General features: G+C 36.6%; 1 protein-coding gene and 1 pseudogene across 2 annotated transcripts in view; one reads left to right on the top strand and one right to left on the bottom strand.

Moving 5' to 3' along the window:
• The window catches only part of GNB4 (G protein subunit beta 4), a 45,102-nt gene that overhangs the window by 4,621 nt on the left and 16,979 nt on the right, over positions 1-23,502 (top strand). The window contains exons 2-3 of one of the 2 annotated variants that reach the window (XM_036218796.1): positions 17,132-17,223; positions 19,632-19,725. In XM_036218796.1, coding sequence (XP_036074689.1) covers positions 19,669-19,725 — 57 coding nt within the window. In that variant the 5' untranslated portion in view covers positions 17,132-17,223; positions 19,632-19,668. The remainder of the gene's footprint in view (positions 1-17,131; positions 17,224-19,631; positions 19,726-23,502) is intronic. The other variant, XM_016160085.2, reaches the window with a different exon arrangement.
• Positions 921-1,038, bottom strand: LOC118602524 (annotated as a pseudogene).

The following is a 23,502-nucleotide window of genomic DNA, read 5'->3' as shown; positions in this document are numbered from 1 at the left end:
AAACAAAGAAAAACAAAGTAACTGTTTCAAATGAACGGAAGTTCAAGAGACCTGACCAGGAAATGTATAATTCTGATCGGATCTTGAATTGGAAAATCCAATTGCTCAAGAACATTATTGGAAGATTGGTAAAATTTAAATACGTACTGAATATTAAGTGAATGTGTCGAATCAGTGTTAAGTTTCCTGAATTTGATCATTGTACTGTGGTTATGTAAGAGAATGCCCATGTTCTTAGAAGATACATGGTAAATTATTTAGGAGTAAAGTCAATATCTTTAATTTACTCTCAAATGGATAAGCAATGATAATTACTACATATACACACACAGAGCGCAAATGTGACAAATGTTAATTGGTGATTTTAGAAGGAGGATGTAAGAGTGTTCATTATACTTCTTTTCCAACTTTGTTTGAAATTTTAAAAAGTGAAAAGTTACAAATAAAACTTTAAACGTGTCCAAAACAAAACGAAAAATCTTTGGAAGATTTCACGGAGACTGTTTCTGCTCAACTCTTCATCTCCAGTCTTCTTCTAAACCCCCACCAGGGAGACTTGATCCTTTTTATGCCATGAAACCATCCTTCCCAAGATCACATTCGACACAGGTGGTAGGTAATTTCTTCCTTACTGAAGCATTTTTTTTTCTTCCTTGGCTTCTGAGACATGGACTCTTATTTTCATCCTGCTTCACTGGCTATAATTTCTTACTCTTCTTCTCTGTCTCACAAATAGTACCACCATCTACCCAGTTGCTCATGCTAAAAATTCTGAGAGTTATCCTTAATTCCCATTTCACTCATCCTATATCTGTTTTTCTATTGGCAATTATTATGGGCTCTAACTTATAAATTAATCCAAATTTGGCCATTTCTTATTGCCTCCACTGTCATTATTATTATTATTATTATTATTTTTACGCCTACAGCACCTGGTCTTCCTAGGTGGTCTCCCATAGAAGTACTAACCAGGCCCGCCCCTGCTTAGCTTCCGAGTCAGATAGAATCAGGCGTGTTCAGGGTAGCATGGCCGTAGACCGCTGCCACTATTCTTGTGTCAAACTACCATCTTTTCTGGCCTGAAATACTGTGGTAGCTAACTGGTCTTTCAACTTCCAGTCTCTCTCCTACAGCAGCCCTCATGAACTTTAAAAGATGTAAATAAAATGAGATTATATCACTCATTTGTTCAAACCCATTACTGTTAGATAAAATCTGAAATTTTCACTATAGTGGTGAGGCCTACGTGATCACATGGTTGGGCTCCAGCCCACCTCCCTAATCTCTTCTGTTTTGCCCACTTCCTTCCAGACTCACTATCCTCTCTGCTATAGATTGAGCATGCCAGGTTAGTTTCTGCCTCCTGGACTTTGTATTTACCGTTTGTTCTGCTTGGCCTACCCTTCCCCATTTAAGGCTTGACTCATTCATTCATTTCATTCAGGTCGTTACTTAGATTAATTTACTTAAAAATTGCCTTCCCTGTCACCCTCTAATATCTTGCAGCATTTTTTTCCTGTGTAGTATTTATCCGTACTTGAAATTATTTATGTGCTATATTATCTTTCTCCTAGACAGATACAGAATGAAGCTCCATGACAACGGGAACTTTTGTTTGTTTTGTTTACTGCTGAATCCCTAGAGCCTGGAATGTGCCTGGCATGTGTTTGGAACTCAGATATTTGTTGAATGAATTAATAGATAACATAAATTAATATTTGCCAACTTTTTTTGGCTATGTTTTATCTAATCCTGTTTCAAATGGGAAAGTCTGTCTCAGAGAATCGTATAGCGCCAGTGCTGTTTAAAGTTTTTTGGTGACTGCTAAAGCTTCTCTGGAAGCTAACAAGTTACCAATTTCGCTTTCCACCACTGCATCTTTCTTTTGTGTGCCCTCTGGTGGAGGTAATATTAATAAGCAGCAGACGAATAGAGTAGGTCAATAGGAAGAAACAAAAATGGAAGAACCTTGATCACAAACTTTTAAATTACAAAGATTTGAAAATTTTAATTTTAGGTAATCTTCTAAGATTGAAAAGAATGCAAAGCAAAAGGGCAATAGTTGGATTCAAAGAGACATCTGGCTTACGCTGAAAATATAAAACTATTTAGCCTCAAAATGTTTTGATTCCTTAAAATAATTCCGGCTGTGAAATGTACTTCTTTCTATTAAAATATTTTAAATATTTTCCATCTTTAGTTCAAAGGTGTATTTTTTATCAACCTTCCAGTAATTTCAGTTAACCTTTGTTCCCTTTTCCACATGTTAGTTAACGTATGCCAGTGCAGAGGCCAGTATTCAAACTCCAGCATTTGGGGACCAGAGATGGCACTCTTAGTTATGCTTCACTACCCTCCTAATGTCTTGTGGATGGTCCAGGTACCAAAGAATTTCCTTTCATGCTGTGGACAAAAAATGCTTGAGAAGTTCCTCAATACCTTCTGGTCCTCAATACCATTTTTCCAGTTTGCATTATGGAGATCCTTTTCTTCCCAAATCGCTGAGAACTGTATCTTATTTAATCTGTTTTGAAGTAGAAATCACAGTAAATGATTTAAATGTTTGCGTACTACCGACTTGCTAAAATAATGTTAATTTAAAGTTTCTTTTAATGTCCACATTTAATATTTAAATCAGTATGCAGCTTAAATTTTTTCCTCTAATTTTGGTTTTAGCAAGGTTGGTTCCTGTGCCCTGTAGTTATTACCAAGAAAACTTAGTATGTACCTTACTGAGTGAGAGCAAACTCCCATGGGTATGCTTATCTTATAGTTGAAACCCCAAAAGGGAGCATTTGTTCAGGGATTATCATTAGTGTCAGCATCTTTGCAAGTATTTAGAACTCTGCTGTTCTCTTCTTGATAGCTACATAGTATATCATTGTATGGATGTACCATATGAGCTCTCCTATTGATTTATATTTGTAGCTTTTTGTTATATAAACAGTCGAGTAGTGACTATCCTTAAATATTCATTCTCACCTATTCAAAAATATCATTTTTTTGAACAAGCCATGCTGTTTCTTCTTTATTACCTAACGTGTAATAAATTTTAGTTATAGAGAGATGGATAGGCTCTGCACTGTAAAGTGAGAACACTAGCCTGGGAGGGACGAGGGTGAGGGCAGTGGTCCCTGTGCTCAAGGGCTAATAATCTCTGGGCTCTTACATAGGAATTTCTGATATTTTTGTTATAATAATAGCACTGGCTTGACTCATCCCCTCCCCCTTCAGTTGTTATGAGTTCCCCACCTAAACACTTTCACCCAAGAATTGTTTCAAATACAAAAATTGGGCTTTAACTATTTGGAAATGCGAATTAAAACTCAGTCATTCGGTTTAAGCTGAATGAGGCTTCGTTGTCTAACTGGCATGTGACATAGGTCATACAGCGTAGTTAGAGTTAACAAGGCTTATAGTGGCCAGTTTTTATAAGGGAATAACTTAAAACATTTTTTACTCTCCAGACTTATGTAAATTAAATTATAAATTTAAATGGAAAATTGTAGACAGCTAATATACTTAAGGAAGTTGAAATTTGTCAACAAGCCATCTTCATTATGTGCATTACTTATTAAATGGGCCTCTAGGGGAGCTGTTAGGGGGATAATATTTTTGAAAAATGTTGTCATATGGAGTAAAAAAGCAAAAGCAGTTGATATTTAAAGAGTTTTAAACTTAGATAATAGTTTTCATGGTTATATGGGAATTAAAATTTATCAACAAGGGATTTCATTATGTTATTAATTACTAATGTGCCACTGGGGAGGGAGAGAACAAATTTAAAAAAACACACGGACTCTTCCATGCCCTAATATATAAAGAAGGGGAGCCGTGTTGGCATGTAAATTTCACCCATTGTTGTGTGCTAACTAATTTTCTAGTGAGGGAACATCTTTGTGAAGTTGTTAGAGGTTGTTAGAAGTGATAATGAGACAGAGTGTGAAGGGATGTGATTTCCCTTAGGATGCTGAAGAGTGAGTGATATTGTTGGATGTATGCTGAGTGTTGCAGGATAAAAACATCAATAAGAAAAATCAGAACAGTAGAATAAAACTAAATGTGACTAAATGTAACTCGAAATGAATGTATTTGTTTAAGCCACCAGATGGAGATAAGCCTCCTTTGATTGATGGGTTTTGAGAACATGTGTGGTGGGGCTAGGGAGTGGTCAGTGGAGTGGAATCTCAGATAGCTAGTCTGGATTATTAGTTAGCCGTTGGTCTAAACCCAAGACAGCAAGTGTATGGTATTTTTGTAAATGAATTGTGATCCTGAAGTAGCATTGGTAGATCTCAGACCAATATCACATAGGTACACTTGCTTTTTAATGAATGAAACGTCCAAAATTTTATCTTGTGCCTACGCATTATGGCTTTATGTTAGAATGAAATCTGCACTTGAAGAAAGACAATGAATGCTAATTATAATTGGTAACTTCTACTTGTTATTGTAAGTTTAAGATATTTTCTTCTATTAAAGTTACGAGCGCATGGAATTGTAGCGACTTTGCCATGAATATATTGATGGCACAGATCACATTTTGTTTCTTGAAGCCAAGTTAGCAAATAAGTTATATTGTGATGCCTGTTAAGCACACATAAACATTTGTTAGATTAGATGAAATTCTGATATCCCCAGTTGTCATATTTTCATCCTTTAGCGGGTGAGATTCATTGAAAAAAAAAAAAAACTGTAACTGAGAGTAATATGTAACCAAATCCGATCAATTTCAGGGGTGGTTTCTGGTAAAACCAAAGCAAATTATGTGACTTAAAGGTGATATGAGACTGACTTAGGTATACAGATCGAACCTCACACGGTCCTATCAAAACGTCAAAGAGGTAAGAATGCTTGAGTAGAGTCATGAGAAAAGGGGGCCTGACAATGTTATGATTTGTAATTTACATAGTCATAATTTATTTTCCTAATGTTTGGTTCACAGAATCTTAGAAATCCTAAAACTAGAGGCATCTCAACTTAGAGAAGGTAGTTTTAGGACTAACTAAAAGGGAATACCCTGCTGTTTTACATAGCTGACAGACAGTAAATTTATAGAACTTGTTGCTTGAAGAGTAGTACAGCTAAAAATATAAGCATACTGAAAATGGTTTCAGTGGGTTCACAGATAGTGGCTTCAGATGTACTGCATGAAGTTTAAGGAAAGTCCTTAGTATGTTGAGTGCAGCCACATTCTCGTGAAACATTTGGTTTTGGTGACATACACTTTAAATATGTGCTCTATTATAGCACTTAAACATCCTAATTTAATTATTCTAACTTCTTTTCTGATTGAAGTGGGTCTGTTCCTGTGCCTAGTGTAGGGTAGATGTTAAATACATGTTTATTGAGTGGAAGCATGGGTCACAGGATGATTTAGATTAACAGTAGTGTCATTTCTGTGTACTTTATAGGGTTATAAACTTACGTAAGCATCTTACGATTAAACACTGATCTTTTATAAATGGCAGATAGTCTAAAACATTGGAAATGTCACTCACATTTCATTTATAAAACAAATATAAAAATGCGTAGAAATGAAACAGCAAAATCCATTTGCTTTTAATTCAACAAATTCCTATTGTTTATTTTTAATGCATGACTTTTTTCAGGTCAAGGAATTTACCCTCTCAGTTTTAGATTTCTTCAACAGTGACATATCTTGATCAATGACAAAACCCCAATTGTTATCTAAAGTGTATACCCCAGGTAGATTCGTTTATGATAACTGGATAAAAAACTTTTTTTCTTGTTGATTGATTTACTACTATATTGGACTGATCATGTGTCTTGTTAAGAAAACTCAATCACAAGTCCTTTTTTTAAAAAAAGAAAAATACATAAAAAACCCTTTTGGAATTTCAGAATCCAAGTTCCTCTTTTAGTTAATGCCATAACTACATGAAACATTTTTTTAAGTAGGTATTTTCTCATATACTTTGCTACGGTAACAAAGATTAATGCATTTAAGTCTTAAAACAAAAATTTTTGTCAAGTATCTCTCTTTTCTAGGTGGCATGGGTATTTCAGGGTAGAAGATAGCTTGATTCCTAAGCCATCCTTTCCAAACTTGGTGTTTATTTCATCCTTTTTCTTAACGAGTAAAATCAGAACCAAATACAAATAGATTATTTTAAAGGAAGTAATGGCTGCCTCCCATCCATCCCCTCCCCCTGCCATCAGGATTTTGCTAGATTCTTTGTTTCCCTTGAGGGAAGGGATAATAATGCCTGAAATATGCAAAGGAATTGTCAGTGATTTCTTTGTAAAAACATTTTGTGAGTGTTGAGAAATAGGAAATTTTTATGAGAACTTCTCTTTTTTCTCTATTGCCTCTTTCCCATGCCAAAGTCATCCTTCAGGAAAAAATTTACAATTCAGAAATGGGGAATAATTCTCATTTTAAAACCAATAAGAATGGGAATGAAATATGTATTCCATCTAATATATTTATTTTTTAGGAGTATTTAGATGTTTGACCAGGAAGGTAATATAAATGCCATTTAGCTTTTTGGGGAACTTCTTAATGTAAGAGCATACATTCTTGAACTTTCCTCCAATCGAATGGCGTTAGATTTGTTTCCTTGTGTAAACAGGGATTTGGACTTGCAGTTCTCAAACTCTAGGAAGCATCAGCAGAATCACCTGGACTGTTTGTTAAGCAGTTTACTGGTTTCTACCCTCAAAGTTTCTTATATTTTAGTCCTGGGAAAGGGCCTAAAAATTTGAATTTCTAACAAGTTCCTAAGTGAGAACCACTGGTTAGCTGTTTGGTTAAATTAGTGGTTATCACTGTTTCTTCCCTTACACACCTGAAAGACATAGCATTAATAATAGTGCCTCAATGTAGACATTGGAGTGGAGATGGGCAAGGTGCCATCAGGCTTTGAAATCTTCAGAAGCTGAATGTAGTTTGAGAAAGCCCTTCACGTGATTGGAATTTTTTTCTCCCATCCTCTCTACCCTTTGGAATCTTTCTCTTTCTACTCCTTCATTAGACATCTTGGTCTACATGGAGGAGTTCGTGTGGGATAGGAGTGGTTTATGTCCTCTCCCAGCAAAAAGAAGAACACAGCCTCTAGAGTGAGGGAGGAAGCCTCAGTGCTTCTCAGGGAGTTAAGGAGAGGAAGAAGTGGTTACGTTGCAACGTAACAGGGATGCTGAGACCATGAAGAGAATTGCTTTTGGTAATAATAATTTTATTTTTCTTTTTTGTTTAAATCGCAATTGTATTATATCTTTTAGCCCACCAGTAGCTACAAATATTGGCCTGAGTAGCGTTTATGGTTATAGCTTCTTCATATCTTGTGCTTGTTGGGCCAAATTAGCTCTGATGTAAAGTTCCAAGGACATTTTGTAAATGTGTATTATTTAATCCCCAGAACAATCCTATGAGTAGGTATTAATGTCCCCATTGTACAGGTGAGAGAATTTAGACTCAAGTGAAACAATTTCTGGGATCACACAGTAAGTATAGTCATATTCCAACTCTGTTAGCCTGTGTGAACTTGGGTAAGGTCCGTAACCCCTGTAAAATATAGTTTCCTCATCTGTAGAATGAGGAAGATGTTAGCACTTGCCTTCTGAGGTTGAATTGAGATTGTTAAATGCGATACTATGAAGAGTTTGGAACAGCGCATGGCATATGATAAGTGCTCAGTAAATGTCATGTCTTGGTTGGCCAACTTCTACTTGTTATCTTTTAAGTTCAGGGGTCATCGTCCTTTTTAGCAAGTAGTCCTCTTTTTATATGTTACAGATCAATAACCTCTTATCCACAGTTGAGAGATCCAAAATGCTTTGAAAACTACAGTTTTGTTCATAAATCATTTAATGGCAAAACTGTATGTGATTTGAATTTATCCTGAAACTTGCTAATCTATTTTTTCCCTCCTAGTTGTGAATTTACTTACATTTGCTGCAGGAGAGTACTCCTTGATTATGAGGTGCTTCCCCAGGGTCTGGTTGGGGCATTACATTATATATTATTAACATACTTTTTTAAACTCTAAAGACTTCCAAATTCTGAAATGCATCTGGCCCTAGGGCTTAGGGTAATGGATTACAGACCTGTGTGAATATGCACTTAAATGTTTTTCTTAGACTGTAAACTCCTGGAGAGCTGGGCCTATGTCTTCTTCATGTGTAGCCCTAGTTGGCACATAATAAGCATTCAATAAATGTTTGAAAGATTGAGCTATACCAGAACATACGAGTTTAGGAGAAGGAACCTAAGAGCAGCATCTTATTTATTTTCTGGATTATAGACAAAACAGACTGCCTTCAGTTTACAAGAGGCTGAATTGTTTTACTTTTGGAACACCTAAAAATGTCCACTATAATGAGAAATTTGGTAGCAAAACAAAAACAAAAACAAAAAAAAGCAACCAAAAAAATACCTATGCTACAGTTTCAGTATCTCTATTTTCCTCTCTCATCCATTCACCCATGCAGATGTAGGTTTTGGGCTAACTTCTTGAGAAAGAAAGCCATATGGGAATATCTGTAGATGGAATACTTGGGATGAGTAGCTAGTGTGTATTTAAATTCTTTGGTAAGAATGATCATAAAAGTTTTACCTTACATAATTATGAGTTTTTTTACAGAGTATAGGAATTATAAGTCAAGATTGCAATGAGAAAAGTAAAACATTATATAATTTAATTCTAATAACAAACTTGAAATTAACTTTTCTGATCAATACACTTAGTAAGCAAAAGTAGTTTTTGCTTAAATTTTAAAATATTCTTTCCTGTCTTATATGCTTTCATGATCAGTCTGAAAATTATTAATAGCTAAGATACTTATATTTCCTTGTCTCATGGATTAAAATAGCTATTCACTAACAGTAATATAATGTCTTACTTTAGTAAAAAAAATTCTGTGGACATTTTAAGAAGTGGAGGGAGAAGGTGGCTTGTTTTTTTTTTTTTTTTCATTTAACAGATTGGTTTGGATACAATGGATGATTGGTATTTTTTGATATATGTAACCGGTACAGCTGAACTTTTAAAAGATAACTGATATGTTGCTTTCTGCTCAACTTACAGTGCTTTCACTATATGATAGTTATTTAAAATATATTAAATGAATCAAATGTTCATGTTGAAAAATAGTAAGTTACAGTAATTGAAAGAGCATTGTGCTTATATTAAACTAATTTCTGTTGAATTATTAGTTTAAAATTGCTTTAGTCGGCAATTTCATTACCACTTCAGAGCTCAGGATAAGCAGCTCCAATTTTATCTTGAGTAAAAATCACCAGTGCTAAAATTCCTTAACTATTATTATACCATACTCTTCTGATTTTTATTTTTTCTGAAAGGAAGGTAGAGATGGCTAATATATATCTCATATTCCTCTATAGCTTTCCTTCATTCTAGGAGGGGAATTTCTTAACTGTCTGAAGATAGACCTTGGGAAACTGTTGTGGTGTGATCAAATCTAAGACCCATGGAGCCAATTGAGATGAATTATGAGCCTTTATTAGCCAGCCGGGACTGACTCTCCACCATGCATGGTCAGAGAATCAGCCCCGAGCTTCCAGAGGAGGCAGTTTATAAAGCCTGAAACCACATCAAACAAGCAAGCAGATTTACAGAAGCAGAAGTTGGCCATTAGTATATTTTTGCACAAGACGTCTCCTAGAACCACACCCTGGTTAACATTAAACAAGCAGATTACAGAAGCGGAAGTTGGCCATTTGAAAATTTTCCACCCTTTACAAAACAAATATTGAAGAAATGAATGGGGATTGAGGGGAAGATCCTAGAAAGATATAGAGCAGAAATACAGTGAAGTATATGTAGGATCTAGGCAATGTGGGGTTGTGAAAGCTGCGGGAGTAAAGTTTGAGTAAGAAGGGTATTAGTCAGACGCAGCAGAGAGGTCTAACGAGACACCCTTTGAAAAGGAGGCGGTGTAGCGAAGTACTTGAGAGCCTGGGTTCCAGAGTCATCCATGCTTAGGTACAGTCCCCAATTCTGCCTCTAGTCTTAGCAAGTTATTTAACCTTTCTAAGCTTCAGTTTCTTTTTGTCTTTATTTTATTTATTTTATGGTTCCCAGTAGACTTCAGCTGTGTTAAGAGCTAAATTGAGGCATATTAAACTTTTTGGGTTTTTGAGCAAAAATCTATTTGGATTGGGCAGCACCTACTTGGAGATGGTTAGGAATGCTCCACCACTAGAGGTAGGGGCAAGACTTTTACAGAGAGGAGGAGGAAGCAAAGCAAGGAAATTGATTGGCCATAGCTTCCGTGGTTGCCTTGTTTGGAAAGCCTACTTCGCTGTGATTGGCTGTCCTTAGGTTATGATTTCTTAATCTTGAGGCATTTACAGGGCTAGGTTTTAGTTTGCTTAGGTGTTTAGAACCACTTCGGTCTAATGGCCTCCTTTTTAAATTAATGGGTACAATAGTTGGATTCATTACGAATATATTCATCTTGGCTTCATGTATGACTCACTTTTATATATTTATCTGCTTATCGATAATATATAAATAAACACCTGCAAATAAAATATACACTCAGGATTCTGAAAATTAACAATTATCTGCAACTACTTGTGTGCTACTCCCTTATTCTGCTTTCTCATTTCTTTGCTTTAAGAAAAAGTTTTATTACATATGTATGCATTCCTAAACAATATATTATTTAGTTTTAGTTGTTTTTGAGTTTTAAAAAGAGTATATTATGCTGGTATGAGTCTTCTCAGTTTACTTTTTTTTCTCTTTTCAACATTATTTTTCAGCTTCTGCATTGTATATATCCGTAGTTCATTTGTTTTCACTGCTATATAATAATTCTTTGTGAAAACACTACAGTTATCCATTCTTCTGGTGGTGGACATTAGTGTTCTAGTTTATTGCTATTACAAGTTATTCTGTGTGTGCTCTTGAGCACATGAGCACGTGTACTTGAGTTTCTTTCAGGGCTTATATACCCAGAACGGGAATTAAAAATTGTCAGATTGAAAGGTATTATCGCCGTTGTTAGGTATTGCCAAATTGCTTCCCAGAGTTGCCCCACCAGAATATGAGTTACCATTTTCCCACAACTGTGCCAACTCCGGTTGAGATAAAAAATTTTGTCAATCTGATAGGTATGAAATCATTTTTTATTTGCATTTCCCCGATTACTTTAGTCGAGTGTCTTTCATTGGCCTCCATAGTTTTTGCTGTGATTTGCTGACTCATATCTGTGCACATTTCTCTATTGGATCATCAGTCTTCTTTATTATTTGTTTGGAGGAATTGCTTTTAAATTCTAGATTCTTATTCTTTATTTGCATTTTAGCTTGTGACTGTCTTTTCATAATCCGTGGCTTGGCTTTATATTTTTTACTTCCTCTCTCTTTGGGGGTAGGGAGAACCCCCCTCATCATGAATGCCCTGAAGTTGCTCTCCTTGTAGCCAACCTTTTCTCTTCTCTTAGTCTTCTTGTATGTAGGGATAATTGTAAATATCATTGTCAACAGTTGTGTGAGTGTACGTGTGCAGCAGACCATTGGGCTGTTTAGTAAGCCCTGAGGGTGATTCCGCTCCCATATGTTGGAAGCATTTTTTAAAAAAGAAAAAGTAGTATGCCTGATGTCTCTCTGTCTTCAGCTTCGGGGCCGTTCCCTGGGTCTGAATCCTTAGGAGAAAGCCCACTCAATTTTCTGTTATGCATATAACCTGTACACATAGAAAATGGATTGCTGTCTATAACCATTTTCTTTTTTGGTTATTAATTCCAGGAAAGTAATCAGTGAGAGAATATATTTTGGTTACTTCCTGCTCAGGTTGGGCTCTTGATTATTTTAAACTGTAAATAAGGAGGACGCTGAATTTGTTTATGCTGCAGTTAGTCTCCCTGGGTGCATCCAGTGGAGGATTTCTTAAATAGTAGGTGATTGTTTTACTGATTTTCTTTCTCCTGCCATTACTCTCATTGTTTTTTCCTCCACATTGAATTCACAAAGCTTTATAAAATGTTTTTGCTACTTCCCCCCTCATTTCTGTCCTTTTTTTAGCTGCGATGTAAAGGAATTGCAGGAGGGAAAGTGGCTAGATGACTTTTTCTGCCAGTCAAAATACGGGCCCCTAGAGGACTTCTCTGAATTCGAGCGTGCTTTTAGGTTTATAGTTTGAGGGAGCTACTTACTTAACTGTACCTCATGCAACAATATCGTTCTCAAGAATTCAAAACTTTTATAACCAAATTATATACACACAGACTGTTGTGTGTTCAAATCTGAGACCCACGGAGCCAATTGAGATTAATTGAGCCTTTATTAGCCGGCTGATGACTGACTCTCCCCACTAGAGAAACAGCCCCGAGCTTTCAGAGGAGGTAGCTTATAGAGCCTATAATTACATTAAACAAGCAAACAGGTTTACAGTAGCAGAAGTTATCCATTAGCATATCTTTGCACAGGATAACTACACCCTTAACATTAGCATATCTTTGCACAGAATATCTCCTAGAACTATACCCTGGTTAAACATTAAACAAGCAAGCACAAGTTGGCCATTTGAAAATTTTCCTCCCTTAACAAGACCTCATCAATACACAGATTGGCCACTTCTTTGGATCATCACCTTCAAAACATAATTTACTAGTATTTATCACCTTAGGCTTTACCTGAGGGGTATCCTGTTGTCTCATTTTACCACATCACTGTCTAAATTTGTCTGAAAGTAGTTTATAATCTGCTGGTCTGTTCTATCTAGATGGATCCTTTATTGGGATTCTCAGGAGTTCAACAATTGCCAGAGAGAAGAAAAGAGCAACAGAAAGTCTGTGTAATGAAAATATTGGTTCTTAGTGACAGAACTAGGAAGTTTTTTTTAAAGAGTGTAAAGTTCCTCTTTTTACCGGCAGATGTGAAAGGGGGTTAAGGCAGCTTTGACATTTCTCTTCAGACACCCAAAGAAAGTTTGCAGTCGTCTGTGTAGGAGAAGAATAATTTTCCGTCTACACTTCTGAGTTCTTGGCTGAGACCCCTGTAATAAAAGATTAATAAGAGGAAAATAAACAGAGGCTGCTTAACATGTATACCTGAGGTATACCTGGAGCTACCCAGGGAAAACAGTGCAGCCCAAGCCATAAACTTCAAAACCATCTTCAGTTAAAAACAACAGAAAGGTGCGGAGTGGAGGGCGACTAGCACTGGAGGTTACCAGGAAAAGCAAGGGTAAATAAGGATAAGGCTTGTTATGCAGACCGAAGGTCCTGTGCCTTTTCCTTTGATAAGATTCTCTTGTGATGTAGAGTCATCATCTCCTCCTGGTACTGGGAGGGAGACAGCCTTACAAATGGAGATTTCCTTTGTAAATATAAATTTCCATTTCAAAGGGGTAAATTCTCTTGTTTTCAAGAGTTTCTACTGTGTATGCTGTTTTTCGAAATAATCCTTATGCCAAGGACACGTACTTTGGGCTGCCATATTATGCCACCTTTCATTTGGCAGAGAAGGGTTCTGATTTTGCAGCTTATAAACATCTCAGACAGCCCCTTGCCTTGTTACTGTCCCGTCCTTTTCCATCATGCCTGCTTAAACTTAGCAGAAGTCTGCTGGACACGAATAAGGCTTGAGAATTTAGAATTCCGTGTGAGGAAATAGGGTCATGTACGTATAGCAGGAGACCCCAACCCCCGGGCTGAGGACTGGTACTGATCCTTGGCCTGTTAGGAACTGGGCCACACAGCTGGGGAGGTGAGCGACTGACGAGTGAGCGAAGCTCCATCTGTATTTGCAGTCACTCCCCAGCACTAGCATCACTGCCTCAGCTCTACCTTAGGCATTAGATTCTAATAGGTGCCAAAAAAGTTGGGGACCACTGATGTATAGGCAGATCTTTTTGAAAGCCATTAATGAAAGGTAGGAAAGGACTGTAAGTGATGGTAAAATGTGGAATAAGGAATTATGTCATCTTCCCCCCCCACACGCTTTTTTTTTATTTAAAGGGAGTTAGGCGTGATAACTTCCTGATGGAAAAATCTAATTGAAAGTGAAAAGACCCCACCTCCCACCCCATTGTTGTTTCATGGATGAAAGTGAGGAATTATAACTTTACAATAGACAGATTAAGCTGTTTAACACCTGAATACACTGACCAACCTTAGCTTTACTAATTGCGTCGTAAGTTCATTCTGATGTACTTGACTAAAGAACATCCAAACCTGTAGAAAATTTTTATTAGTTTTTTCGAGCCAAACAGAGGACACACCTGGAAGCAAGATCTCAGCAGAGTTTGAGAAATGCTTCCCAGAATGTCAGTTTGTAGGATTTTTTTTTTTTTTTTAATGCATTTGGAATTAAGGAGAGAAAGTAAGGAAGATTACATGAACAACGGAGAAAGCAAGGCAGGGATTGGATTACAGGATAGTTAACAAGATTACGTGCTCTCTTGAGGGTTATGTTTCTAAGAGGTCTGAAAAAGGCATTTCAAAGGTATGTTAACCTTCATGCACAAAAACAATGGACAGGGCTTGCAGAAGGCAAAGCTAACATTTTACTGAAGAAGTTATATGCCTGGGGTGTGACTACCCACCATGACCTGCCCAGTTAGGAATTTATGATCAGATCACCCCATGAGGTTACTTTCAGTCATTGAACTTGTCAGATTAATTATAAGCCCCTTTTTCATCCACGGTTATAATATGAAGTCCAGTGTCGCTTAGAAGTATTCTTGCCAAACATATTGAACTTGAAGATCATCTAGCCTGTAGATCTAATTTCCTTCCAGTTTATGGGCAGTAAAAGGATAGAGAAATTTGTTAAATAGTATTGTAAGGAAGTAGAAATCATTTGGGACATTCCGTAGGACAAGTAGCTCAATCTCACCAGTAAGTCACTATCATTGGGAAAAAGAAAGCAGTAGGTAGGTATTTCCAGATGGAGAGACATAGAAGAGACATAACCAAATGTCTTATGTTGTCCTTAATTGGATCCCGATTTGTACAAATCAGATGTAAAAAGATATTGGTGGAATAATTGGGGAAATTTGAAAAGGGACTGGGTATTAGCTACTAAATAATTACTGTTAATTTTGGTAGGGTTGTTAATGGTATATAGTTTAGTAGAAAATGCCCTAATATTTTAAGATGTATACTAAAATATTTAAGAGTAAAAATGTCTTGTTATCTGTGTAGGGGAGGAAAAATAATTTTCTTTCTATCCTAAGTTCTTCTGGCTAGATGAATAATTGAATTAATATGGGATATATTAACAGGAGGAAATGACAAAATTTATTATGTGTATACATATGGGGATTCCAAAAGCATATGGGTTCCAGGGACAGTTTGGGTCATTAAGGCTTACATGTCATTTTGAGTTAAGGAGAAGCAGGAGTTGGGTGTTGTGGTTTGGGACTTCAGAGGGCAGGAAGGCAGTTCACCTTGAGATAGAAAAGCAAATGTTTAGTAAATAGATGTTTGCTGGGCCACCTTTAACATTGGGACATAAAGGAGACTTTGATCAAAAGGCCCCTTCTAGGTTCCTTACTGTTAGTTTATATTAATCTATAGTTATCTGTGATGATACGTGGTTAAGGTTAAGGGATTTTTGTCTTTCATTTCTTAAAGATAACTAGCTTAAAATAATATATATTTTTAAAAGGTATGTATTTGGGGATGGCAAACTCTGCTTCCCTCTCATCTGTAATTGATTTTTAAAAATTTTTTAAATATTTATTTTTTATGGTGACATTGGTTAACGAAATAAGTTTCAACTGTACACTTTAACAGTAAGGCATATATATGTTTAAACTGTGTGTTCACCTCCTATAGTTAATTTTCTTTCTGTCACCACATATTTGACCCCCTTTACCCCATCTACTTCTTCCCTCCCTCCCCTCCTTTGGTAACCACTAGTCTATAGTCCATGTCCCTGAGTCTCTGTAATTGATTTTTAAAATACTTTGGCAAAAACAAAGGTGTAGCAAATATAACAACAGTATTAACATTTTGTAAACCTACCTGGAGGGTATTATGGGTGTTCATTATACAAATTTCTCTCCAAAACTTTTCTTAATAAGACAAACAATGGAGAAAAAATTAAAGATTGATATACTTGAAGAAAAGAGATAATCAGAAGTATAAGATTATTGAAAAGGTAGAGATAGACAGGATTTAAATCACAGGTGGAGGAATTGGCCCACATGACAGAAAACTCAGCTCCTATTATAATGGAAGGAGGAGAATAAGTATGATGAGTCAGTTATATCTGTATAGTTTTTATATCTAGTAGTGAAAAATTGAAGTTCATTCATTCATGTCCAATAGCTTCCACTTTCTCTGTGGTATAGGAAGCAAGGTCATCCGTTGCAACAGGGGTCGTGAAAAGGTCAAAAGCTTGAAAAGAATTGAAAGGAATTGAAATAGTTGATAGTAAAAGTAGAAGTGAGTAAAAAGCAGCCTAGGGTTGCTAGGTAGTTTTGAGGGCCTGGTTGAGATTGATGAACTAATATGCTCAGTTGTTTGACTTTTTCAATTGATGTTTGGTTGCTTTGGTGCTGTTGAGTGTGACAGAATAGAAGGGTGGTGGAAACGAGGGTGCTGGCAAAACTGTTGATGCAGTGCTAGACCTGGAATCTAACCTGTAAAAGAGAAGTGCAACTTGCCGCTAGAAGATGAAAAACTTCTGAAGATCTAATGTACAGCATAGCATTTCTAGTCAGTCAACCAGACTGTGTTATATACTTGAGAGTTCCTACAAGACCAGATCTTAAATGTCCTCTCCACAAAAAAGAAACAGTAATTGTATGATGTGATAGAGGTGTTAGCCAATTCTTTGATGGTAATCAATTGTAATATATAAATGTGGCAAATCAACACCTTGTACAACTGAAACTTGTATACAGTAACTTATACAATATTATGTCAATTATATCTCATTAAAAATAAAAGTTCTTAAAATTCACTGTATTCCACATTGGACTCCTCATCTTATGAACCTTCTTCTTGTCAAGGATTGCGAAGAGTCTGGGATTTTACCTAGTTAGAAGCTAATAAATTAGCCCGTCACTGTTTTATGGATGCTGGCAGAAGACACGAGACTCCTGATCAGAGTCCAGGGACTTTGTTACTGACAGAAAAGCAAGTGCATAGCCCGACGTTGGTTTGCATTGATTCCCTGTGCTCTTAGGTGACACAGGTGGGACTAGATGGATGCCACACATGCATCGGGTTTTCATCATAGCCCAGAAACACTGAGCCGGGGAATTAGCCACTTTTATGGTAAGTGGAAGCAAGCCTACTCTTTGTCTTGGGGAGACATTGTCTCATCCCTCAAGGTTGCTCTCTCCAAATACAACCCTGAGAAATGGCCCAGGTAAAAGTGACCAGGGCCTTGCATTCCAGGCACACCCAGCAAAAATGTGCGTGTGGGCCCAGGACCTCTCCCAGCAGTTCCCCATCCACACAGTGGTGGTGATAAGGGAACTGCTTTTACTTCGTTTGCCGTTTTCATTCGTGGTACTCCCATTTTGGGGGCACCAGGCTGGAAAATCTGGTTCATTTGGTACAGATAATAGTCTATCTTGTGAGTAAATACACTCCACTTTAGAGGGTCACTTGTATGTGGGTAGTTTGGGGGGGGGGTGGGAAAGCAGTGGGGATGGATGAGATGTGATTTGAATGCCCCAAACTTCTGAGACCTATTAGGCCCCTTGATACTCCTTTTTAGTGCATTAGCAACACAGTAGGAGAGACTTACACCCGTCCTGTTTGTCCAGGATTGTTTGAAACCCAGATAATAAAGAGATATCAGAACCAGTTTCTAGGATGTTTGGGTCAGGGATATCTCAGATATGGTCCAGCAAGGGCAATTATGGTGGTGAATTTAAAGAATCTGCATGCTGCTTATCTTCAGTTAGGCAGAATGATATTCTAGGTTGCCCGTAATCTATCCAATCTTGTACCCTCCGAAGAACGTATTAAATTGTTTAACAGTAGAGATTCATCAGGAAATGGTTAAAACTTACAAAAAAAATTACCAAAATTTGCTGAAAAATTAGATAAATGTATCACAATAGTAAACTAGAAACGAAATATTAGAATGATGACAGTTCTCAAACAACTTGGTAGTTTAATGCCATTTCAGTGAGTCTCAATAAATTTATATTTCAATTTGACAAAATAAATTTAAAGTTAACCTTGAAAGAATAAACAGTTATTTGTACTACACTTTAAGTGAATGAAGGATGGACACCAGAAAAATTTTCTCTTATGGGAATCTGGGATTGGGATAGTCATTTTGGACTCTGGTCTTGACCTAAAGAGATATAAACTGGGTCTTGTGTTTAGAGAAGCAGAGAAAGTTACTCTGTGGAAAGGAAAAACGAAGATGTGTAGAAAAAACAGGACAGCTAGTGAAAGAATATAACTAGTTTTCATCCTCTGGTGTTTTCCTGAGGTAGTAATATTCATGCCTTTTGGTTATATAATTCATTCTAAATCCTTAGGACAAATTTTTCTTTATTTCTTAAGCTATTTCAGGTTAGTTTATTTACTGGAGAACAAAGTGTCATGTGTGCTAGGGAGATAGCAAAGAATAAAATGAACAAGTCCCTGCCTTAAGGAGCTTAACGTTCTACTTGTAGGAAACAGAAAAATAAGCAAATACACGCTAGATGATGTTGGGTCTTATAGTGACCTTATAGAGACAGGATAAGGGGCCGAGGTGGGTGCACACATGCCATCAGCAAAGGTCCCTCTGAAGAGGTAACATTTGAGCAGAAGTATGGGAGCAAAGGATGAAAACATCAGGGGTAAGAGCGTTGCAGGCAGAGGGAAGAGCAAGTGTGAAGAGGCTGGAGCCTACTTAGTGTGTTCAAGGAACATCAAGAAAGCTTTTGAGTGGCGGAAGCAGCGTGAATGAGAGTGATGGGTGAGGTCAGAGAGGTGAGTGTAAGAGGTTGGATGGGACTCTAGGTCAAGAGAGAGTTAGGCTTTTCTTAGAGTGGAGTGGAAAGCTGTTATAGGATTTAAAGCAGAAGAGTAGCTTGTGTTTTAAAAGGATTGCTGATCGCTGTACATAGAATGCACCGGAGAGTGGACAAAAACAGTGGAAGGAAGACCAGGTGAGAGATGCTTCGACCAAGAAGGTCAAAGTGGATGTAATCAGAGTTAGTCAAATCCTAGATATTTTTTTGAAGTACTAACTGATATGCTTTGCTGATGATATAGATGTAGGGTATGAAAGAAACCGAAGTTAAAGATGACTTCTAGGTATTTGGCTTAAACAATTAGAAGGATGGAATTACCATTTACTGAAATGTGGAAGACCTAAGGGGTTCAGTTTTGAAGTATTAAGTTTGAGGTGCCTATTAGATATCCAAGTGAGAATGCTCATTCGTGCCCTCTGAATTATTGTAAAGTGTTTCTCTCTAGACTCCATTCTAGTACTAATTTTCTATCGTTTAGTCTCGAATATAACAACTCAAGATTTCTATCCTCTGATCACTTTCCACTACAAAATTCTTCAGTAAATAATCTAGATCTATATTTATTAAGCAGTTTTAAGTTCCAGTACTCATTGACTATTTCATTTGTTTCAGAAAAGCTGAAAAGAAGCGATATGTCAATATTTTAAAAGTGGATTAATATGTAAGTGGAGAACTGAATCAATCTGTATTTTTTTATAGTTACTTTGTGGTGTTAATTTTGGAGCAAACCGGAAAAATGAGTGAACTGGAACAGTTGAGGCAGGAAGCTGAACAACTGCGAAATCAGATCCAGGTAAGAGCAAACTTTTTCACTGTGAAATTTTAACATTTTCTTTTGGTACCAGCAGTGGACAGATTTGTTCATTAGGTCATCAGTGTACATATGTTAAATAATTTATAAGGCTAGAAATCGTCAGTTTGTTTTTATCATGCCTTTAAAGAATTCTCCAAAAATCATTCCTAACAAATACACATGTGGACTAATGGCGCCTGTATCCCTAAGAAGTTAATATTATATGTGTAATCCCTGCTGAAAGACAAACGTAATTCTCTTCTTGTTCACACACCTGGAATCGTAGTTGATTTTTGGTGCACTATGACCAGGTAGATAGTATCACATTGTAATGTACTAAAAAAAATCAATCTCTTAAACATTAGATTGCAGGAAAAAAACATTGAAAATTGTCAGTGGTGTAATAAAGACAAGTCTATCATCTTTTACAGTAAAGAGCATAAGAAACAAATATCCTTAACAAAATTAAGACACTTAGAACTTCGGAGTAGCTTGGGGAGGAGTCGTCAGATGTAGTGATGCTTCGGGGTGTGGGCAGGTCCTGAGAGCGGTTTCTGCAGCTGTCAGCCTCATACAAAGTAGTGAGCACCCCCTCAGGAACAACTCCAAGAGCACTTTCTTTGGAGTGGTGGAATAGTTGCTTCCCTGGACTGAGGAATATCAAGGAAGGCAGAGGAAAAAATGAAAGACTATAGATGTGCCATCTTTTAGGAAGCTTCTTGTCGACAGCGTAGAGGAAAGAAACTGAATTGCATGTAGCCTGGCATGCCTACTTTTTTTCGCAGGGAAAAGTAAGGGCTAAAACATCTTACAAATGTAAGTGAACAACTTCAGCATGAAGCAGAGAATCCCTAATAATTTGGAACACTGCTGTTGTCCTCCCTGATATGAACCTTTGCAATAGATATATCGAGAGAACTCATCTAATTTAAAAATGAAGAGTAAGAAAAAGGGAATAACCATAGGCTCTCTACAAAGGTATTACTAGAAAACCACGGGAAAAACGAGGTATAGATGAAGAACACTTGCCAGAAATATGTTGATTCTGAATAGATTGAAATTATAACCAGTTTTATTGCCGGGAATTCAAAGTAGTTAATGATATATTTGTGAATAAGAATCCTGAGTCAATACTTTAGGTGTCTGAACAAAGCTGTGAAAACAAAGGAGGAATTTATTTAGTAAGTAGCAGAGAAGCCTTCATGGGGTAGTCTCTGAATTAGATGTCGTTGCCACCACCTGAGCAGACTCTCTGCCATCTCTACTTTGTGTGACTTGCTCCACGTTCTGAGCGGGACCTACTGATTGGTCAACTGTGTGGTCACATGCCTATCCCATTTTTTAAAAAATCTGTTCTCTATATTTATGGGCTTGGTTTATTTATTTATTTATTTTTGACTCTACAGATAAGTAAGAGTATATGGTATTTTATTCTTTTTTATGGCTGAATGATATTCTTTTGTATATATGTATCACATTTTCTTTGTCCATTCTTTGTTGATAGACACTTAGGTTGTCTTCATATCTTGGCTATTGTAAATAATACTGCAATAAACATGGGGTGTCCATAGCTTTTCAAGTTAGTATTTTGGTATTCTTCAGATAAATACCCAGAGGTAGAATTTCTGGATCATGGGGTAGTTCTACTTTTATTTTTTTTAAGGAATCTGCATACTGTTTTCCATAGTGGCTGCACCAATTTACAATGCCACCAACAGTGCACAAGGATCCCCTTTTCTGCACAACCTTGCTAACATTTATTTCTTGTCTTTTTGGTAATAGCCACTCTAACAAGTTTGAGGCGATGTCTCATTGTGGTTTTGTGTGCATTACCCTGATGATTAGTGATGTTAAACACCTTTTCATGTACCTTTTGTATATCTTCTTTGCAAAATGTCCGTTTGGCTTATGTTCATCCGCAAATTGCGATAGCTTTATTTCCTCCTTTTTAATTCGGGTGTCTTTTATTTTTTTCTTGCCCGATTGCTCTGCTAGGAATCAAATTGGTGAGAGTGGGCATCCTTGCCTTGTTTCCTGATCTTAGAGGAAAAGCTTTTAACGTTTCACCATTGAGTATGTTAGCTGTGGGCTTGCCATATATGGCCTTTATTATTTTGAGGTATGTTCCCTCTATGCCCACTTCGTTGAGGGTTTTTATTATCATTGCATGTGTTCAACAGATTTTTTTATTGAACGACTGAATTAAGAAAGATGACCCAAATGATAGTTCATTTTCATGAAGCTTAAAATCAGAGATCCTTTTTTTTAGAATTTAGTCTTCAACTCCTTCATTTTTGGAACCTGGCTCAGGCCATCACTGCCATCTCTGGAAATTCTTTTCATTATAGAAACTAGGCCAAATCATTTCTTGCCAAATGAGGTTTCTCAACCCACAATTTGACTAAGAATGAAAGACTCAAATCGTATGTTTGTATAGCTACTTATGAACACACTTACATAGAAATAGTCTAAATGTTTATAAATAGGTTGAAAGGTCTTTGCTGGAAGTGGAGGTAGGTGTTTTTCCCTGCACTGACAAGAACAAGTTGTTCATTTGGGACTTACTTCAACAAATATTGTGTGCTTCCTTTTTGCACAGGAGCATGCTAAGCACAGAGAAAAACGGTTGAAGAGGATTCTACCCTAACCTTTGAGGGAAAAAAATTGCTTTGAATTCCAGTAGGGAGAATTAACTGCATTTCTGATTTTCCCATGAATGAATTTTGACTCCTACTTCACATCATATATAAAAATTAATTTGAACAGGTACCTAAATATAACAGCTAAAAGTATAAAATTCTTAGAATTAAACAGTGGTTAATCTTTATGACCTCGGGTTAGGCAACAGTTTAATATGACACTAAAAGCACAAACAACAAAAGAAAAAAATAGATAAATTGGACTTCATCAGAAATAAAAACCTGCATGTCAGAGGACGCCGTCAAGAGAATGAACAGGAGAAAACATTTGAAAATTATGTATCTAATAAGGGTCTAATATGCAGCATATATAAGAATTCCTACAACTCAACAATAAAAACCCAATTTAAAAATGAGCATAGGATTTAAATAAACATTTCTCTGAAGATGATGCACAAATAGCCAGTAAGCACATTCATTGATATTCCACATGAAAAGATGCTCAACATCACTAATCATTAGGGAAATGCAAATCAAAACCACAAGATACCACTTCACATCCACTAAGATGGCTGTAATGATAATAATAGCAATAAAAGAAGACAAGAAGAACAGTGATTTGGATGTGAAGATATTGGAACCCTCATACATTTCTTGTGGGAATGTAAAATGGTGCAGCTGCCGTGAAGAATGATTTGTCGGTTTAAGTTAAACATAGAGTTACCATATCGACCACCAGTTTTACTCCTAGAGGAGTGAAAACATATGTACACACAAAAACTTGTACATCAGTGTTCAAAGCATCTATTCATTAAAGCCAAAAAGTGGAAACAACTCAAATATCCATCAGTTAATTAATAGGTAAACCAAATGTGATATATTCATATACTGGAATATACTCAGCCATAAAATAAATGAAGTACTCATATACACTGCAACGTGGACTGACCTTAAAAACACTGTACTAAGTGAAAGAAGCCAGAACAAAAGGTCATATATTGTTTGAGTTTATTTACATGAAATATCCAGAAAAGGCAAATCCATAGAAATAGAGAGTAAATTAGTGATTACCAGGGGATGAAGGAAGAGGGAATATGGAGGTATGGGGTTTCTTTTCTGGAGTGATGGAAATGTTCCG

This window comes from Rousettus aegyptiacus, unplaced genomic scaffold (genome assembly GCF_014176215.1).
Source record: "Rousettus aegyptiacus isolate mRouAeg1 unplaced genomic scaffold, mRouAeg1.p scaffold_m13_p_4, whole genome shotgun sequence".
In the NCBI taxonomy this organism is placed as follows: domain Eukaryota; kingdom Metazoa; phylum Chordata; class Mammalia; order Chiroptera; family Pteropodidae; genus Rousettus; species Rousettus aegyptiacus.
This window is presented reverse-complemented; position numbering and strand designations above follow the sequence as displayed.